Source organism: Simochromis diagramma, unplaced genomic scaffold (assembly GCF_900408965.1).
Source record: "Simochromis diagramma unplaced genomic scaffold, fSimDia1.1 OVJJ01000320.1, whole genome shotgun sequence".
Taxonomy (NCBI): Eukaryota; Metazoa; Chordata; class Actinopteri; order Cichliformes; family Cichlidae; genus Simochromis; species Simochromis diagramma.
Genome location: NW_024386773.1, coordinates 393,022 through 411,473, shown reverse-complemented (window position 1 = coordinate 411,473; position 18,452 = coordinate 393,022). Strand labels below are relative to the sequence as shown.

The following is an 18,452-nucleotide window of genomic DNA, read 5'->3' as shown; positions in this document are numbered from 1 at the left end:
CCAGCCTCTCAATCAAGAGCCTGTGCTTTATTTCACTCCTTTTCCTAATGCTCGAGACGCTCGCGTGACGCAAAATGCGAGCTGATAAATAGGCCAAAGTATGCTGAGAGGCTCTCCGTGAATCTGTGGCTGGATTCTTTGACTGCGCTTGCCTTTGAAGGTGCCTTTGATGCTTTCTATAAAGTTTGGCAAGTGCAATCAACGATGTTGGCATCGAGAATATTTAAGATCATTGTCATGATAATTCTTGGAGACACTTCAATAAATCATACTGAGGACTTTGGAATGACAGTAACACCACCGAGGGTGGAGCTTTATAAATTGCAGCTATTATTATTGTTATTATTATTATGATGACTACTACTGTGGTGTCTGCCTCAAAGGGCACAGAGGCGACTCCAACAAGCCACGGATTCATCAGCAGTTTGACTTTTTGTCTGGATAACTGAATAATTAAATTGACGTTATTAAGTGTCCATGTGTGCTTGAAAAAAATAACCTGAATTTATATGTGGATTAATAGTTGGCAGCGCATCTTCTATCGACCCGCTAATTGATTAATCTCATTGTGAGTGCAGCCCTTAAAAGCAGCTTTAGTTCAGCTTCTACTTCTGCGTTTTGTCGGGAATAAGTGAGAAAACAATATTTTAACTTAACAGTTTTTTTTTCAAAATCTTAATAAAATAAAAATCCCACTTTTTACTTTCTTTTCCCCCTATTTTATGAATTGAACAGAGCATAAACACTGTGTGAGCAGAGCCTTGTTGAGCGTTATACCACGGCAAGGAAACGATTAAAAATTTAATAGGGCTGAGTGACACAGAAACCTACAAGGGCGTGCCTGCCAAACACGCTCTCATTCTTTCGCCGTCAGCACTTTTCTTGTCTTCGTATACAGACTGCATGAAGCAGCAGAGGGTCTAAAACCCCAGTGGCAGACTGGTGAGAGAAAGAGGTCAGTATACATAATTTATATTATAAGCAAATTGACTTTTACTCCGTCTTTTAATTAGAGCGTTCGTATTACGCAAACGTATGTGCACGTTGTGACATGGAAGTGTTGTACAAGGTTAGCGTAAGTAATAACAGAGTGGCATATCCCTCCATTAGCTAAATATCCTAAAGGGGCTAAAGGGTTAACACATCTCAGCTGCAGCATAACAACAAATGAAGTCTCTATGGGAGGTATCAGTGCCAGAGTCAGCAAAGCTGCACAGTCCTCTGCAATGATAACCCCGTTCTGGAAAACCTATAAGGCTGGGAATCCAGCTTCAGATGGACCAGACAGCTCCAGCTCAGGCTCTTAAAAACTGGAAAAGAAATCACAACTGAGAGTCTCTGGAGTGTCTTCATCCCTGAAGTCTCCATGAGCATCTTGCTCTCCTTGAGCTTGACCATTTTCAAGGCTTAACAATGTTGTAATTGCCACTTAAGGTAAAATGAAGCCACCACCTGACTGTGAAGCTGTTTCTGGACAAAAGGAGAGAGAGAGAGAGAGACCCTGGATCTGCAGTTGTCCAAAACAACTTACTGTTCGTTACTCTGTGGCGAGCAGGGTGCTTTGAGAGGGTGACGCATACCCAAACAACACCATGTCATTGAATCACCCGTGTTTACGCAGCCACATAATCCTGCACCATCTGTAGGACTTCAGTCTCGTCCTCTGTGTAGCATAACAAGCTAACAGGCCAGCTGACTATAGTCTCCTGAAAAACTTTTAAAAATACAGCGGGCTCATAAAACAAAACGCAGATGTCTCGCCCAGAATACATCTCTATTCACAGCAGCAATAGCAACTTCACGGTGACGTCCTCTCCTTTGCCCTCGAACTCCTCACCTCCTCCACCTTACCAGGCAGATGCGAGATGAGAAAGAGGCAATGAACTTCTGACCTGTCATTCAGACTGCAGGGGAAGCTTTGCAGCTCGAGGGCAACCAGAGTCCACCATCCACTCATGTCTCTCCTCCCCTCAATGTCTCAACCCACCATCCCATAAAGCCCCACTAAAAACCTTCTGCTCCCCTCTTTTATGGCTGCCAGATGGTAGGGAGGCCTCCTTGCCTCTGGACTTGCCTCTCTAGTCTAGTAAAACCAGTTGACCTCGGTAACATAACAACTGCTATTTATGAAAAGGCTTGGAAGACAACACACAAACATCCTGCCACCGACGCAATCCAATGCCATCTCATCTCCCAAAGAGCCCTTTTACAAGATGAGATATGTATGGAACTGTACCCTTCCACCAGGGGAGGTGGTGAAGTCCAGATGGAGAGACTACACCCAGGTACTTTTTTTTCCCTTTTTCCCCCTGTGAAGGACTTTTATTTGCGTGTCTTGGGTGTGAGCGCAGGACTTTGGCAGCGTCTAAAATTCTCCCTGAGAAACGGGGAAGCAAAACAAACAGAGCCGTCTGCATTCAGGTCGGAGCTGAACCGCAGAACCACAGTCTGGCCTGCGGTTCACAACATTCTGTTCCAGCACTGACTTCACCTAAAACAAACACTCTCAACACCCGTCCACCTCAGCCAGAGGCAGAGAGGAATCTGAGGAAAAGTTTAGATTCGAACTCCATTAACAAATGTTCCCCCCACCCTCTCTCTAGCACAGCTACTTCTCGGACTGAAGTTTTCACCGAGCGCTGCAAACGCAGATCTTTTCACGCACTTGTCACTCGTGTAGGACTTGTCTCCTTTGAGGGCTCAGAGTGAATCCAGTGCTTGAAAGGTAACCGAGTGGGGTGGGAAAGAGGGTTAAAAGGCCACCGATCACGTTGCTATAAAAGAGCAGTCAAATTAAAAGCGTCCTATTACTGCAAATAATTTAAGGTGATTATCTGTCCTTCCAATAACGGCTTTCTAACCCCTTTGCAAGGCTTGGATGCCCGCCCCCCCTCTTTTATTAATTCTTCTTCCTTTATTTGTTCTACCAGTTGGAACCTACCATTTATGTCCTGCAATTCAACCTGACCTGCAGGCAACCCCTGCCATGGCTGGCAAAGCCATTAGGCTAGCTGTGTCTGTGGGTTATTAGTGTGATAAAAGTTTACTGTTGCTCCAGCCACTCTGCACGGCTGCCATTTAATGCCTCTGAGCAGCAGGTCTATGGGACCTTTCACACAGCAGAATGGGCCTGAGGGCATTTGTTCAGTGGGCCAACTCACGAAACACACCTAAGAGTGAACTATTTTAATCGAACAAGACACAGACGGGCAACGAGGGCAAAGAAACGAGGCTCTTATCCAACCAGCCTACATCGAAGTCGGGGTGATAAATCAAACTAGAGCATCCCTTGTGCGATGGCTTTGTGAAAATATGTAGACGAGAGGGCTTAGGGGGGTGGTGGTTGTCTGCGCTATGTTTTCTCCTGTGCGGCAGAAGTTGTGGGCAGCCCAGCTAACTGCAGCCTCAGCACTTCTTTCCATATTCTCCAGTTTCAGGCCAAGAGAGAGAACAAAGGCAAAGAGCTAAGCTGCTGCAGAGGTAATGAGGACAGAGGCATGCAGCACAGGAGTGTGTGCCCTCAATAATGAGTGCTGCTGCAGTCTGTGATGGAGTCCTGTTGGACAGCAGAAATAAAAATCCATGCAGCTGCTCTGAGCAGCCGCTCTGCCTGCCCGTAGTCTGCTCACAGACAGCAGTAACTGACTGACTGTAGCCCACCCCTTTTTACACTGCAGCTCTGTCTACCACAAAATGGAAACCACAGTGTGACTGGAATTTGCTTGGAGGCACATTGAGATCCATGTAGCGAGGCAGTAAAACTACATTAAAACTGTTAATTCCACTGAGATTCCTTAGCGGCACATTATCTGGGCATATTACTGTACAATGTTTTTAACAGTTAAAATCAGCAGGTAAAAAAAAATGAAAAAAAGACTGGTCAATGGTTTGAAAAAAAAATTCTGCCCGACTTAAAAACAAATCTGTGGTGAGATGAATCCGATGCTAATGATGCACTGTGGAGAAATCAAGCAAAACGTGTCAGAAGGCAGAGCTGAGTTTTCACAAATGACACAAGCTCATCTCGAAGAATAACAAACACCACGGGCTGTGCTGTGAAAAATGTTATAAGAAGAATGGAGCCGCAACAGACTAAAGGGAATCCACATTAGTGCTAGAGGAGAATCCCAATTAAACTCGAGGATGCACCCTTTATCCGGAGCATGTGCCAAAGTCTGTACCCGGCTCACCAGTTGGATTCAATAATGCGGTTAAAAAGAAAAAGAAAAAAAAAGCCTATACGAAGAGAAGAATTTCACAGCAAAAATAAAACTCTGAACAGAGGAAGAGAAACTCCAAAAAGAGTCTTCCGGAGTTGGTACTCATTATACACTTATCATTGTGTAGGTCTAAACAATGCTTGGTAAGTTTTTTTTATTGCACTTTCAAAGCGTCATGAGTTACTTCAGCTTTGTTCTTGCAGACGAAGCTCCACCTCACTGCAGCATTTCTGGAAAACATGTGCACATCCTATGTGTGTGTGTGTGTTTTTAAAGTGACTAATTATAGCAGTTATTTGTGTTTATTGATGATTTTTAACAGGTTTGTGCATTCTAATATTATTTACCCCCAAATGGTTTTAATTTTAAAGTAGGAGGCATTTCACAGAGAGGCCGTTTTTGGCAGTTCTTGGCTGTAAAGCTGTGTCAGTGCTGGTCCATGCCAGCCCCACCCCATTAAGGCCGAATCCTGCACATCATGTGTTTCCACTTTACTGATAGGGTGGAAATGACCTCAACGCAGTAAAAGATGACAGGGGTGCTAGCGCTGTTCACCAGATGTGAGCAAAAAAAAAAGAGAGAAAAAAGAGGGGGAGGAGGAGGACGACGAAGGGGAGAGAAAACCATTCGCCTGAAGAATTTACTGCAAACCCCTGAAGAGCCCTGTGATTGAGGGTTCAAGTCAAGCTCCAGAGGTTCCTGGTGTATCTCAGAGGCACTCAGGGAGCACATACCCTCCAAGCTTAGCCAGATACAGAACTGCACGCACATACACACAGAGAAACATACACGTGCGTATCCAAAAAACCAAACTGTCATTCCACTGCACCTGCTTGCAACACAAAAGCCACTTCCTCCCACTGTGTCCGGCCAAGGCCCTTTATCCCAGCAGCCTGCACCACAACACAGGCAGAGAAATTAGGGAGTTGCATTGATGACAGGGCGGCTAATCTCTTTGGAGGGACTCATTATATCGGCAGCCAGTACAGTTCAGCAGCTGAAAGGAGTGAATTAAATATGGACATTCAGAGATGGGCGTCTTTGTGAAGATGAGTGCTCCAACAATGCTCCGCTACCCCTGGAATAATTCATACATTCCATATGGGACAGATGCCTCGACCAGACTGTCATCTCTGCTTTCAGCCGACTGGTACAAGGTCACAAGTGAACCGATTTTCTTCCAAATAGATTTGTTTTATTGTCTTATTTTTAGTTCAAAACTGTCTTCCTATGTTTTTTTCTCACTCTTGTCTCAAGCAAAGAGTCTCATCAGCTCACGAGAGGTGGCATGACCTTGCACTTAAACACATACTCCTGTGCTGCAGATTAAGGCTGTTGACGGCAAAAGGAGAGGTGATTAGTTTTGATGGTAATCTTTAAAGCAGCTTGATGTTTTTTAACATGATGTATGCACTAGCGCTTCCCTTGACATCGGCTATACACAGCTTAAGACACTGGGCTTATAATAGTCCCCTCATTATAGGATAAAGGGTGGGCCTGCTCTATTTCAGTCCATGGCTGCCTGTGTCTGAGCTCGTCGACTGGCTGGAAATAAAGCCAGACGCTTGTCAATGCTACGAGCACAAGGGAGGGAGTCTGCCCTGCCTAGACAGCCGGCACAGCAAGTGCAGCGCAGGGACAATCTTGAAACTATCAGACACCTGCAAAAAGGTGGGGGGGGGGGAGGTAACCTCAGCGTGTGAGCAACCGTGGCCTATCTATACGCCTGTCTTTTTAAATATAGCCACTGGTGTGCTGAAAATAAAGAAAGAACAGACAGCGAGAACCTAGTGGGGCAGGTGGCCAGCTCATGAGATGGATGCATTTGCAAAGTTACAGTACATTCTGCTTTTGAATGAGGTAATAAACAAGACCGGCAAGGTCAAAGAGGGAAAAGGTCCACCTGACCAAATGATACTGTGGCAAAGAGTGGCCATGACGGGTCCTGGGGTGAGTTTAATACTGAATAAATAACGTTTCTCTACCCCCCCCCCCAATCACTGCAATAGAGTCTGCTAGGACAGCTGTGCTGAATTCATTTGATACGGGTGCCTGCTGACAATACTGCATTGCTTCGTCTTTGCAAGACAACATGTTGAGCTGGCCTGAAGAGCTTACGGGGACTTGCACAAAATGATTGAGCTTCTACGACCTAAAAGCTGTAACCAACTAAGAAAGTAAAAGTAAGCGAAATAAAACTCCTAAGAGCCGCATGGTACATGCATCTACTCAGGAAGAAGACACAGTGCTCTTTTACCAGCAGATACACAACATGATAGAGATCTTTCATAGCACACAGCCCATCAGGAGAGAGACAAAAATGTAGAGCCCACTCATTTGTTCATTTAGCAGGCTCTTGAAAGCCTAGAGGATGGTTATGAGGTCATCCTGACAAAGTAGCACTCACTCCCTATCTATCTATCTATCTATCTATCTATCTATCCATCCATCTATCCATCCATCCATCCATCTGAGTGAGACCAGCAGCTTTTGTACCAAAGGAACAGCACAGTGATACATGTGTGGCATACTGTATGTAGGCCAGTCTGAATACAGACCGATACAGCATGTGCTCACTACAGTGGAGGTGGAGATCTAAGTATAATGCAGTGTGAGGGGGAGTGCAGTAGGAGAACTCAGTGTAGGAGAGCCTGTGTCTGTGTCTTTGTGAGTACGTGCGTGTGAATGCATGTGTGTGTGTCCTACAGGGTTGAGGAGGTGTCAAACTGAGGAGGTGAGTGATGGTGGCGAGGCAGAGGAGAGAGAAAGAGGTGGTGTCAGTCGAGGAGGTCTCAGTGATGGAGGGGGGGAGGTTTACTCCGTGCTGACCTGTGGGAGAAGTGCATGTGATGCGAAATGGAGGAGGAGGAGATGGAGGAAGGAAAGCATGAGGGCAGCAGGAGGAGGAGGAGGAGAGTTGTCGAGTCACAGTGTGGAGGTCACAATGAAAGAGGATGGGCAGTGAATGGAGACGCGTTAGGTCTCTGTACTGTTAAGAGGTGTGTGTGTGTGTGCGTGCGTTTGCGTGAGTGTGCGTTTTGGCGTGCTACTTTTGAGCCCACCAGCCAGAGAGCATGAAGTTCTTATTTAGCACAGGAAGAGCAGCTCTGCTTAGCAACCACAGGCGCCCTCCAATCACAAGCATACGGCGCAGACTCTGACTGAGGACGAGTCCTTCCTGGCAGTGTGTGGAGTCTGACAGAGGCCTCTAAATGTTGTTCTCCACACCTGCCCACATGCAGAAACATATACAAAACAGATCCAGAGCCTTTTCCCCCCTCCCGCCAGAACTGAACACGAAGCTTTTATGTCACAAAAAAAGACAAAAGTGCATTCGCGCCCGTCTGAGTCGCCTTGGCTACACCGTCTTCTGAACTTTGCAGAGAACTCAAAGTTAATCTAAACCATCCTAATCCGAAAATAAATTATGCATATCCCAAAGAGCAAGGTAGTCGTCCAAATCCCTAAAACATTTATTCTTCTTTTTGCTGCAGCCACGGCACTGTGCATCACCTCAGCACTGCCCCAGTTACGACTGAACCGACAGCAGCCCCCCGATTGTGATCTGCTAGCCACCAAAACAGGAGGCACAAACAAGATTTGGACCAAATGCTGTCTGAACACTGAGCAGTCTGTTTGGTTTAGCTGCGTGAGCTAATCCTCCTGATAGCTTTGAAGGTGTTTGGTGGGCGGATTGTAGGCGAGAGCAGCATGCCGATTTGTCATATGGCACCAGCAGGGCCTACTTCTGCTCTGGCTGGAGCTCCATTAGCACATCTCCAATGTGGTCTAACAGTTCTGTAGCTTAGATCTGCAAGTCATTATAGAGAGACGAGAAAAAAATTTAAAGGGATAAATATTTTCGTGCCTTTTTTTGTCTGTTGACCTCTAATGTCTCACCAGGCGAGCACTTAATTTTATATGTGCAGTTACGCTGTTGGTTGCTCTATGTAATGTGCTCTCTGCAGTATATCTAATTCATGCTCTAATTACGAAATTCCACTGGGACAGGCTATAAATTGAGAGGATACTTTGAGTGGGGAGAAGAAGAAGAAGAAGAAAGTCCACAGCGGAGCCTTTGCACGTTCTGCAAATGCCATCCAGAGAAAACGATGGTTTTGATGTGCACTATGGTCTCGGCATTCCAGTAGTTATGTAGGATTATAAGAGCCTAAACCCCCTTGACTGCAGCAGCTTACTAGCTCAGCCAGCAGCAGATGCAGACTCCAGGATTTCCTGTCTCTGCACCAGATGGGCCTGACTCTTAATCACAGAGCTGGAAATCAGGAGGTGATCGAGGAGGAATTGATGATGATTGTGGAATAACACTAACTCAATACAGGCATCTGTTCTGCCACTAACGGACCAACTGACTGACTGACTGGCTTGTTGACTGCAGTCACAGCCAGTGCTCATCTCCTCCCTCATCTCATCATCACTGATCAACACTAATCATCTTCCTCCCTCACTCCATGAGTTATACAAGAAGTCTTTCACACATTAGCACTGTGCTGTGTCATCGAGGTTCAGAGCAGAAACAAGCTAAACCCCGTCCACGCGAAATGATCAGAAAAAGAAACGGGCACTCTTATATGTCTGAAATCCCTGAAATTATTTCTTGTTTAGTTGTAAGGTTTTTGAATAATTGAATTACCTCGATAAGTTGCATGAATGTATTTTATTTATCCATTTTCTACTCCAATTCTTGCGATTTCACTTTGTAAGAAGCCATTATGCGCCTACACACAGCAGCGAATGCAAGAAACAAAACACATGAAGAACCTCATTTAAAGTAGGTATTTACAGTATACCACAATACACGTCCAAGGAAATACTGCTGGTTTTTTTGTTTTTTGTTTTTTTATTAACCCACCGGGTTTTCTTGACCTCATTCAAATAGCTTTTGCATACTAAAAAACCAGCTGAGAAAAAAAAAATTACCACATGATACATAGTAATATAATATGGACTGAGGTTAATACTATATTATACCTTTAACCAAGGCGCTGGCTTTGTGCTTGTCCCACAGCTCCTAATACTTTAATTTAAATGCAAAGAATGAATTTGCTTTTACTTGCGGACACTTGAAGTAGTTTGAACACAATGATGTTAAAACCACTGCTGGGATTAATAACTTATAATAACATATTTTATGCTATTTTATTTATTTATTGCTTCTTTTGTTCGTTTTCTTGCTTGTTTGTTTGTGGTTATTTTCACAGGAGAAATCAGTCAAAAGTGTTATGTTATGTGTTTTTTTAAGCTTTTCAACACATGGACTGTTGAAAATACAAAAAAATAACCTTTTTAACTTTAATAATCATTTTTAATTGTTGTATATATTTGTATAGACAGAGAAAATTATGTCAGATCTATTTGTAGTCATAAAATAATCTATTAATTGCTTCCAATTTAATTTTCTTAAAATAACCCATAAGGCCAAATTCAAAAGACCATAAAATCATTACATGATAATATCAAAAAAGCAATATGATTCTACTGAAAGTCTATTAATGATAACACTGAATTATTGCCCAGTGTTATCTCTATCAGACATGCAGACACCACCAAAGGCTCCACTCTGTCTTTGAGCACATAACTAGGAAACCGGTGACACAGCAAACTCACAAGCGTGGATTTCCCACCCTCGGAAAGGCTGGAGGTTACGGACCTATCCACACAGCGGCTAAAGAAACAGCACGGTAACAAAGAGAAACTGCTGCACTTCACAGCCTCTGAAAGCCTGGCTCGCAAACAAAGGAGGCGGCAGGTCTTTAGCGCACATTACCCATGACAGAACCCCAGCTGACACTCTTTAAACATGGGGTCATCGCCGCTAGAATGGAGGCCACAACCCCTGGGAGCGCCTGACACCCCTTTTGCCTTGACACACCGTCCCCGCTTTGGCCAAAACACTCTGGCCAGCACAGGAGTGTTGTCTACTGCAGAGGGAGGAGGGGGGGTGGAGCGAGTTTACGTGGGTGTCAGGACTCAGGCGACTGCACTCAAAAGAATGATGTGTCCAACTGAAACTGCAGTTTTTGATGCGCCAGGAAATTGAGAAACATGCTACCAAACCTGAATTCAATGCGATTTGCTCAGTGTTTACAGCACGACGGTGATACGGGTGGGTTGGGTCTTTAATGAGTGGGTCAGACAGGCCCACCAAGGACCAAAGAGTTATACCACGTCAGGATCCAGGGCTTTACAGAGGTCAGCAGACAGATGGGAATGGAAATGAGCTGGCCGTGAGCTCATTTTAATCTGGCTCGCACAGCTGATCCAGTCATTACACTCGCCTGTTTACATGCAAACACACTTTTAAACCCGCTTTACATAAAGACACCTACACACAAGTGCAGATAAAGGCATGGTTACCGGGTGATGAAAGCAGTCGAGAGATTTTTTTTCATTTATTCATTCACTTATAAAAACAGCTCATGATCAAAACATGCAACCCTTCAGCCTTGGGCACACACTCTGGTTTACTCCAGGTTTGAGACTAATTGCATTGAGCCAGGAGAACAATGGGTTGAGAAATGGAATAAATTGGCCTCACTTGGGTGGTTTTAATATCCATTCCATTAAGGAGGGTCGACACAGTTCTCCAGAGTCTACTTTTACTCTCCACTCATTCAAATGATTGATTGCATTGGGCGTACTGCTTAGAGCTTTTTTTGTTTGTTTTTTTTAATTTAAATACAATATTCAAAAAGTTTTTCCCCCTCCAGTTGAAATCCTCTTTCTTGAAGATTTCCATGCTAATCAGAAAAGTTCATATTTAAATTATTACATGCAAAGTTCAGAGCAATGAAGAAAGCAATTTGTGTCTGTTCCCATAAAATTTACAGAGTAATAAATATTATTATTCGTCTGAAAATTGACCTAATGGCTCCAATACGGTGACATTTCATTAGAAATTGAGCCGCGGCTGAGAAAAAATGTTTTTGTCTGCCAGGTGAATATCCCTCTGTCTTTTATCAGAAAGCCATCTGGCCAGTGAACTGGACACAAGGGCATGAGATTGGATGGTGTAAAAAGAATGGGGGTAGGCTGGGTCAGTGTCTTTGGAGCGAGGTCACAGGTCAAGGCCCTTTGACAACACATATCAAGGCCGGGCTCACACACCCTGCATCTTCTGAATGAGAGAGTCTGCGGCGTGCTCTCTCCAATCTGCCCTCATCTGCACATTATAGGGCTAAATGACCAAATGCTGCATTTGATGCAAAACAGACACAATGACTGGCCTGGCCAATCCGGCTTCTGCTTTTTTGTGGGCAGAATACTTTTTTTTTCCCTTTCCCCATTTAGAATATGACTGGGGATACTTGCATGTACACGCACATGTTATCAATAAAAACTAGAATTTTAAATAAATAAATACATTTTAGTCGGTCCAGTAAACTGAGTACCATCCCCTGGCGGTGTCTGCAACAACCACCATGTTCAGTGCATGAGGTGGGAGTCTAGACAGATGTTACAGCCAGAGGAGCTAACCTTCGGGGCTGCCTCTTATTAATAAAACACCCTGACATCAGAGGGAGGCTGAGACAGACCGATAACATTGTGTTTTTATTTTATGGGTAAGCTGAGCCAAACACAGTCTGTGAGCCTCAGTCCAGCCTTTCAGCAGCTTGGCCTGTCAGGCTGATGTATAGGAGAGCGCTGGTGTGCAGCTCCCTGAGGACGGGGCCTGTCTGCTAACTGGGACACAACTGACAGTGAACCACAGCAAACAAACAAACACTGCCCCCTTCGTCCCTTTCAATCCATGATGAGCAGGCCCTCTGTATCTCTCGCACACTCTCTGAAACACTGACAGTGCAGGAATCAACATTTTGTGGAAATATATAACTCACAGGTCATGCGTCAAGACCTGCTGAAACATCACAGGTGCAAGACTTAAATACCACAGACAGATATTTCTCGACTGCGGAGAGATTTCGTCAAGAGGCCATCCAATTCGTGGAAAGGTGACATAAATCAGCAGCGAAGAGCCTCAACACAACCTCCTCATTTCATGTTTCTATAAACCAGCGTCTATTCCCATTAAAGCAAGTACTGAGGTTTCCCTGTGAGACATCTCCTGGCTCCTGCTCAGACTGGAGCAGCGCCATGGTGATGCATACAGAGATGTCCACTCATTAGCAGAGTCCCACACAACAGCTGCTCTGTGACGAAGGAACAGCCACCTCGTCTCCTGGCCCTTTGTCCATACTAAACATCTCTGACCCACGCAAGGAGCCACAATGGGACACTCACACATAGACAAACATGCGCGCACACTTTTCAGATTTCTTATCCTTGTCCTGATGAGCACAAACCTCTTCTCACTCTTTCACACACACATTTCCATATTCAAGACCTCCTTAAACTCTTATCCCCCCTCCTTCTCCACCTCATGGCACCATAATGCACGACCTGCCCCCTCGCTTCTCTCTCACACACTAATAAAATATATCAGGGAGACTCAATTTATCATAATGCAGCTGCCCTTGGGTAACCCTGGGGGTTGGGTGGGTGAGTTTTAGGTGATGGGATGTATGCTCGGGAGCATTAAGCTGATTGTTAGTCTCACTTTTTTCCACACACAGAAGAAGTGAGTGAACCTCTAAATGAGATGGGACAGGTACAGAAAGGTGTGATGTGACATTTGATCAGCATTTTTACCCTGTTGGGGCATTTGATAAGGCTGGTAACACTTGTGAAAGATACAATCAATCAGTTAATCAAAGGAAACTTGGCAGGCCTGAGAAGAAGGAAGTCTTCTCAGATTAATGTCAATCAGCGCAAATGATGTAGTTCAGATATCAACAGATACAAACAAACAATTCACTGCAAAATTCCTCAAACACAAAAAGCCATCGTTGTAAAACCAAAAAAAGGGGGAAAACACACAGACTTACTCTGCAAGATTTACTGGACAGTTTTCCCGTCAGATCAAATTTTCCTTTTAACTCTTTGAGCAGCTTCTCCAGGTGACTCTTCTCCTCTTTCCCGGTGTAGTCCGGGTCTAAGAGCACATAAGCCCGCCAGTTGGCCGAATCAAAGCCCCAGTGGACTGTCCGGTTCTCTAGTCTCTTGTGACTGTGGACAACAAACTTGTGAGGTGGGTACATGAGTCTGCAGTCCATGCACTGGATGCAGGCGGCACCCGGAGAGGTGTACAGTTCCGGGACAAACAGGCCTTTACAACGACCAAAACATTCGTGATACACTTTGAAGCTTTTCTCGGTTCGCTCCAACTCCAGAGAGCCCGACTCCTTGTTGCAGTGAGGAGGGTAAGTACCGCCGTAGATGAGCGCGTTGCAAAGCCGTTCAGCATCCGTCTGAGTGATAAGCCCACAGGACGGTGCCGAGAAGGGCAAGATACCCACCACTTTGAGGATCTCTAGCTGGTCCGCCGTGCACCTGGAGCAATAGATGTGGAGATCGTCGCAGACCGAGTTGATCTGCTGGAGGGAGAAATCTCTGAGAACGCTGTTGAGAATCTGCGGTAGGCACAGTCGTTTCTCACCACCGACGACGAAGCAGGAGATAGGTTCCCGCTCCAGCACCGTCTCGCACCTCTCGGTGGAGCGGTCGGACGGGATGAAAAGTGGACCGGACATCACTGGAGGCGTCTGAGCCGGCAGGGTGAGCATCATCTCGACGGATTTGCCATCTTTCCCGAAGAGTGAGTCCTGGTGCCATCGAGCGGAGAACGCCGCCGGTCCACCGAGGGAGCGCCTGGAACTCAGATTAAACTGCTGCAGAGTTTGCTGAAGTCCAGGATGGGGCTGGAAGCTCGTGCCCTCCATGTTGTCGGTTAGAGAAGAGAGTTCAAAACTCAAAATGCGAGCTGAAATCGACTTATCGGGTCGGGCGTCCTCAGCATCCGGCTACACGCTCAATAACGCGCACTTCCATGTCACCGGAGAAGCTTCCCAGCGCGTCCATTCAGAAAACTGAGAGCTGCTGAAATCATAGGGCAGTTCCTGTAAGCACACGCAATTAAAGTCGACAACTAAGCGACTCCGAAGTCGTATTATCCAACATACAATCACCGGGTACTATGTTTCTATGCTCCTGCGGTTTTACGCACTCCTAATGTGCGCCCGAAATATGCCTCGTCTACTCAGTCTGGCGTACATTCAGTCTGCTGTCTCCCCACTCACTCAATGTGTGAGTCGCTCTCTCTCTCTCTCTCGCTCCCTCCCTCCCTCCTTCCCTCTCTCTCTCTCTCTCTCGCCCTCTCTGTTTGTTTGTGTCTGGTTCAGTCATTGAATCCCAGCCAGGAATGTGACTGACTCCCCGGGCTGGCTCTTCCCTCAGCCAGCTGTTCCTCCCTCTGCTCCAGGGCAGCTGCACATTTAAAAAAAAAAAAGAAAAAGAAAAAAAGAAGGAAAAAAATCTTTCTAAACCCAGGCGAGGGTGGAGCTCTGGAAAATGTAGTTGATACTGGGAAAGGGAACACAAACTTTACTTCAAATGCATACGCCTTGTAGGTCAGCACTGTTTCAGTCGCAGAAAGCGGTCAGCACAGATTTTAACACGATATGGAGGGATTTGTAAGTGAAAACAGTAAAAACATGCAATACTCGAATGCACGCATTAAGTAACTACTGACTTATGTACATGTTTGAAGTTGGCCGTGTTGTACTGCGAGTGCTTCTGTTGTGTTTCTTTTTACGATAATTTACATAGAAATATATTAGCCTAAAAAAATCTCTAGTTTCTAAAATATGCACTTGTATACATTGCTGACCTGTAAATGCAAATGAGGCCTTCAATTAATTAAAATAAGTACATTTGAGTTTACTTATATTACGTTTTCTCCTGCATACAGGAAAGTATGTTTGCGCATACTTTAATTTCATTATGTGTTTAAAAATGTCTTTCTTACCTGTGCAGGACGCTTCTGTAATTGCAGAGTGCAAAGACCCATGAGACTGTTAATATTTAACTTCAAAACCTTAATTTAGTAGTGTTGTGATCATTATTTCGGTTATGTTGTGTTTAGACTTTGATACTTGCTGATGTGTAATGCAGTTTCCAGTGTTTGTGCAGCCAAGAATAGTGTTAAAAGTTTAGCTAACAACAGGCTACCATGATGGAAACTCGTGCACCATGAACCCCGACAGGCGTGAAACGTCGTTGATCAACTCTTAATACAGCTAAACAAAGTAGAAAAGTCATTTTTCACCCTCATTAAAACACGAGGCAACAATTGTAAGTAAAATGCAACTGAAATATATGAAATCTAAATTTACCATTAAGGAAAATGTGCTTGGTTTAAACCGAATTTATACCAATCAAGCCAATTTAAACTGAGTAGATTCCATTATATTTAACAATTTGCATTGTTCTAATGTAAAAAAAAATTACACGGAAGATTTACATGTAATTGCACTACTTCACGTTTGTATTTGGGGGTGGGGGTGAGACGCAGAAACGCTACAAAAAGTGAGATCTCACTTTGTAAATCGCCCTACATAGTGACATTTTCTGTTTTTATTTACAGTAAAATTTGTAAACATGACCATGTATGAAGTGTATTAGCTTAAAATTAGAGGTCTTTTGCTTAAGCCCGTTACCATAATGCGACTTATCCCTCTTAAGTAAGCCCAACTGAGTGCGAGTTGAGGTTACTTAATTATTAGTCAACAAGCAAGACAAGCTATTAAGTTTTACAGTTTAATGATGTAATAATTAAATAGACTATAACAGAAATTCTCATAGATAATTTCACAGTGTAGTTTTAGTTATTTTACATCAGCAACAAATCAATTTCCTCTTCCAGTTAAATTCAGAAGTTTTCAGAAAGACTAAATGAAAGACAGATATTAATTATGAATTAAATTTAGGGGTTAAAGTGTGGTTGTTCATGAGTTTGTGAACCCTTTGCAATTTCCAGGATTTCTGAGCTGATGAATCATCAAATAGGATCTGATATTCAAACAAAATCAGACTAAAATGAACATAAAACATGGTACTTTACATTTCTATTAAACACACAGTAATCAGGCATAGTGCAAACTGGAAAAAATAGTTGAACTGGCAGATTTGCCAAGTCGCAGATGCTCCTTTAGCACCAGCACCCTCCCATCAAATGATTGCTTTTGCTGGTTGTGAGACTTGGTCTGTGATGAAGAGAAATTTTGATCCCTCTAGAGAGGATCAAACTTTGCCTTTATTTATACATTCTGCAGGGAAATCCCTAAACCCACCAGTTCCAGTCTCATCATCTTAACTGGAACATTTGACTCCAAGCATATGGTGAAGTCATTAGCGCAGAGGATCACTCTTACTTTTGCACTTTTTTTCAGTTTGAAGTCATAATCTCACTTAACAACTGTTTTCTCTGCTCTAAATGACAGATAGAAATGTGTATACTTTCTAAGCTACCAAGCCACCGGGACAAATGGAGAAAAATTAGCACAGTTGCTAACAATATGCTAACAGGTAAAAGAGTAGGGTTATGCTAGCAGCTACGGTAGCAAGCAGCCTTAGCCCCAGAACAGTCTCTGTAAAATCATAACAGTCAAAGGTTTAATGTTTGGTTGTTGTTGTTTTTTTTGTTTTTTTTTTGTTTTTTTAGTTGGCAGTAAAATTGCTATAACAGTTTAGCATTAATAAAACAAAGAAAAAGGAAAAAACTGTCTCATTAAACACTTAAGTGATGGTCTGATGTTGGTATTTTGCAGTTTTACATAAGAGATGGCAGTTCACATTGTTTATTACTGTTAGAGTCATGTGGTTTTGGACAGTGCAGTTTATATATATATATATATATATATATATATATATTTATATATATATATATATATATATATATATATATTTATACTGATTATATTCTATTTAAAAACAGCAATGAAGAAGTTTGTTTTTCTTTCCTGTTATTACCTAATAGATTATTATTAGTTAGATTGTAGTTTATTTTAGAAATGACCTTAGTGATATCAAGTTCACATTTTATGCCTTTATCAGTCATGAAATCACTTTATTCCTGACAAGTTACTAATCTTAGAATTCAAACAGCAGGTGATTCTGACATGGGTCATTGTGACACATTCATTTAACAGGAAATAATGAATAAGATAGAAATAAAAATCTGTAAAAATATAATGCACATTAGATGTATATTTTGCAAACATATGTTGAACATAGTCTTGAGAACAACTGTGTGAGTGTGTGCATGTGTACGACAGTGGTGGGGGAGCTTACTGAAAGTTGAGCAGCCTGGTGGTTTGGCTGAAGAAGCTGCAGAATCCAGTTATTCTGTTGTGGATCCTGCGAGTCTCTTCCCAGAGGCCAGCAGGAAGTGTATGGTGGGGGTGGGAGTGGTCACGTGTGACTTTGTTTGCTCTGGTCAGGCAGCGCTCTTGCGCAACATCCTGGATGTGGGGAAGTGGAGTCCCAGTGATCTTTTCCAGTGTCCTCACCACTCTCTGCAGGGACTTCCAGTCTAAGGCACTGCAGGCTCCTGACCACACAGACATGCATGCGGTCAGTAAGTTCTCTGTAGAGCTTCTATATAAAGTGGTGAGCATGCGAGGGGGGAGGTGAGCTCTCCTCAACCGGTGGGAAAAAGTGCAGGCGCTGCTGAGATCTCTTTACAAGAGAGCAGAACAGGGTGTCTGTTATCTGTATCCACAGAAACTTGATGCTGCTCATCATTTCCACTGTGTTGTTGGTGATGAGAAATAGCATGTGACTGTACTGGCTCCTCCTAAAGTCAAAGATAGTCCCCTTTTGGTTTTTTTTTGACATTCAGAGCCAAGTAGTGTGTGCTGGTTCAGTTGGTTCACTTCCTCTCTGTAGGCCTGGTTGTTGTCATCTTGAATGAGGCCTGCTACCACTGTGTTGTCAGCATACTTTACAATGTGAATCTCGGACAGCAATCATGGGTTAGCAGGGGGTTCAGGACACGGGCCTGAGGAGAGCTGGTGCTCAAAGAGATGAAGTTACAGTCTGGTCAGGTCTCTTGGTGAGGAAGTCTTACACATAAGGGTGCTGAGGCCCATGGGAACTAGTTTAGCATGTTCATGCTGTTGAATGATGATCTTAAACGATGAAATGAAGTCCACAAACACCATTTGCTTGGCTGAGATGTAGTACAGAGAAGATAGCGTCTTCTGTAGAGTGATTTGGGTAGCAAGCAAACTGTAATGAAAACAGTGTGGTCCTTTACCAGCTGCCTTTAAGGTGGGTGCTACAGGGCAGAAATCATTTAAACAAGTGATTTTC

The 18,452-nt window shown here is 43.8% G+C and overlaps 1 protein-coding gene across 1 annotated transcript in view; it reads right to left on the bottom strand.

Annotated features, from left to right (window-relative positions):
* The window catches only part of skib (v-ski avian sarcoma viral oncogene homolog b), a 30,578-nt gene extending 16,175 nt beyond the window's left edge, over positions 1 to 14,403 (bottom strand). The window contains exon 1 of the mRNA XM_040001007.1: positions 13,127 to 14,403. Coding sequence (XP_039856941.1) covers positions 13,127 to 14,020 — 894 coding nt within the window. The 5' untranslated portion in view covers positions 14,021 to 14,403. The remainder of the gene's footprint in view (positions 1 to 13,126) is intronic.
* Between the last annotated feature and the right edge of the window lie 4,049 nt (positions 14,404 to 18,452).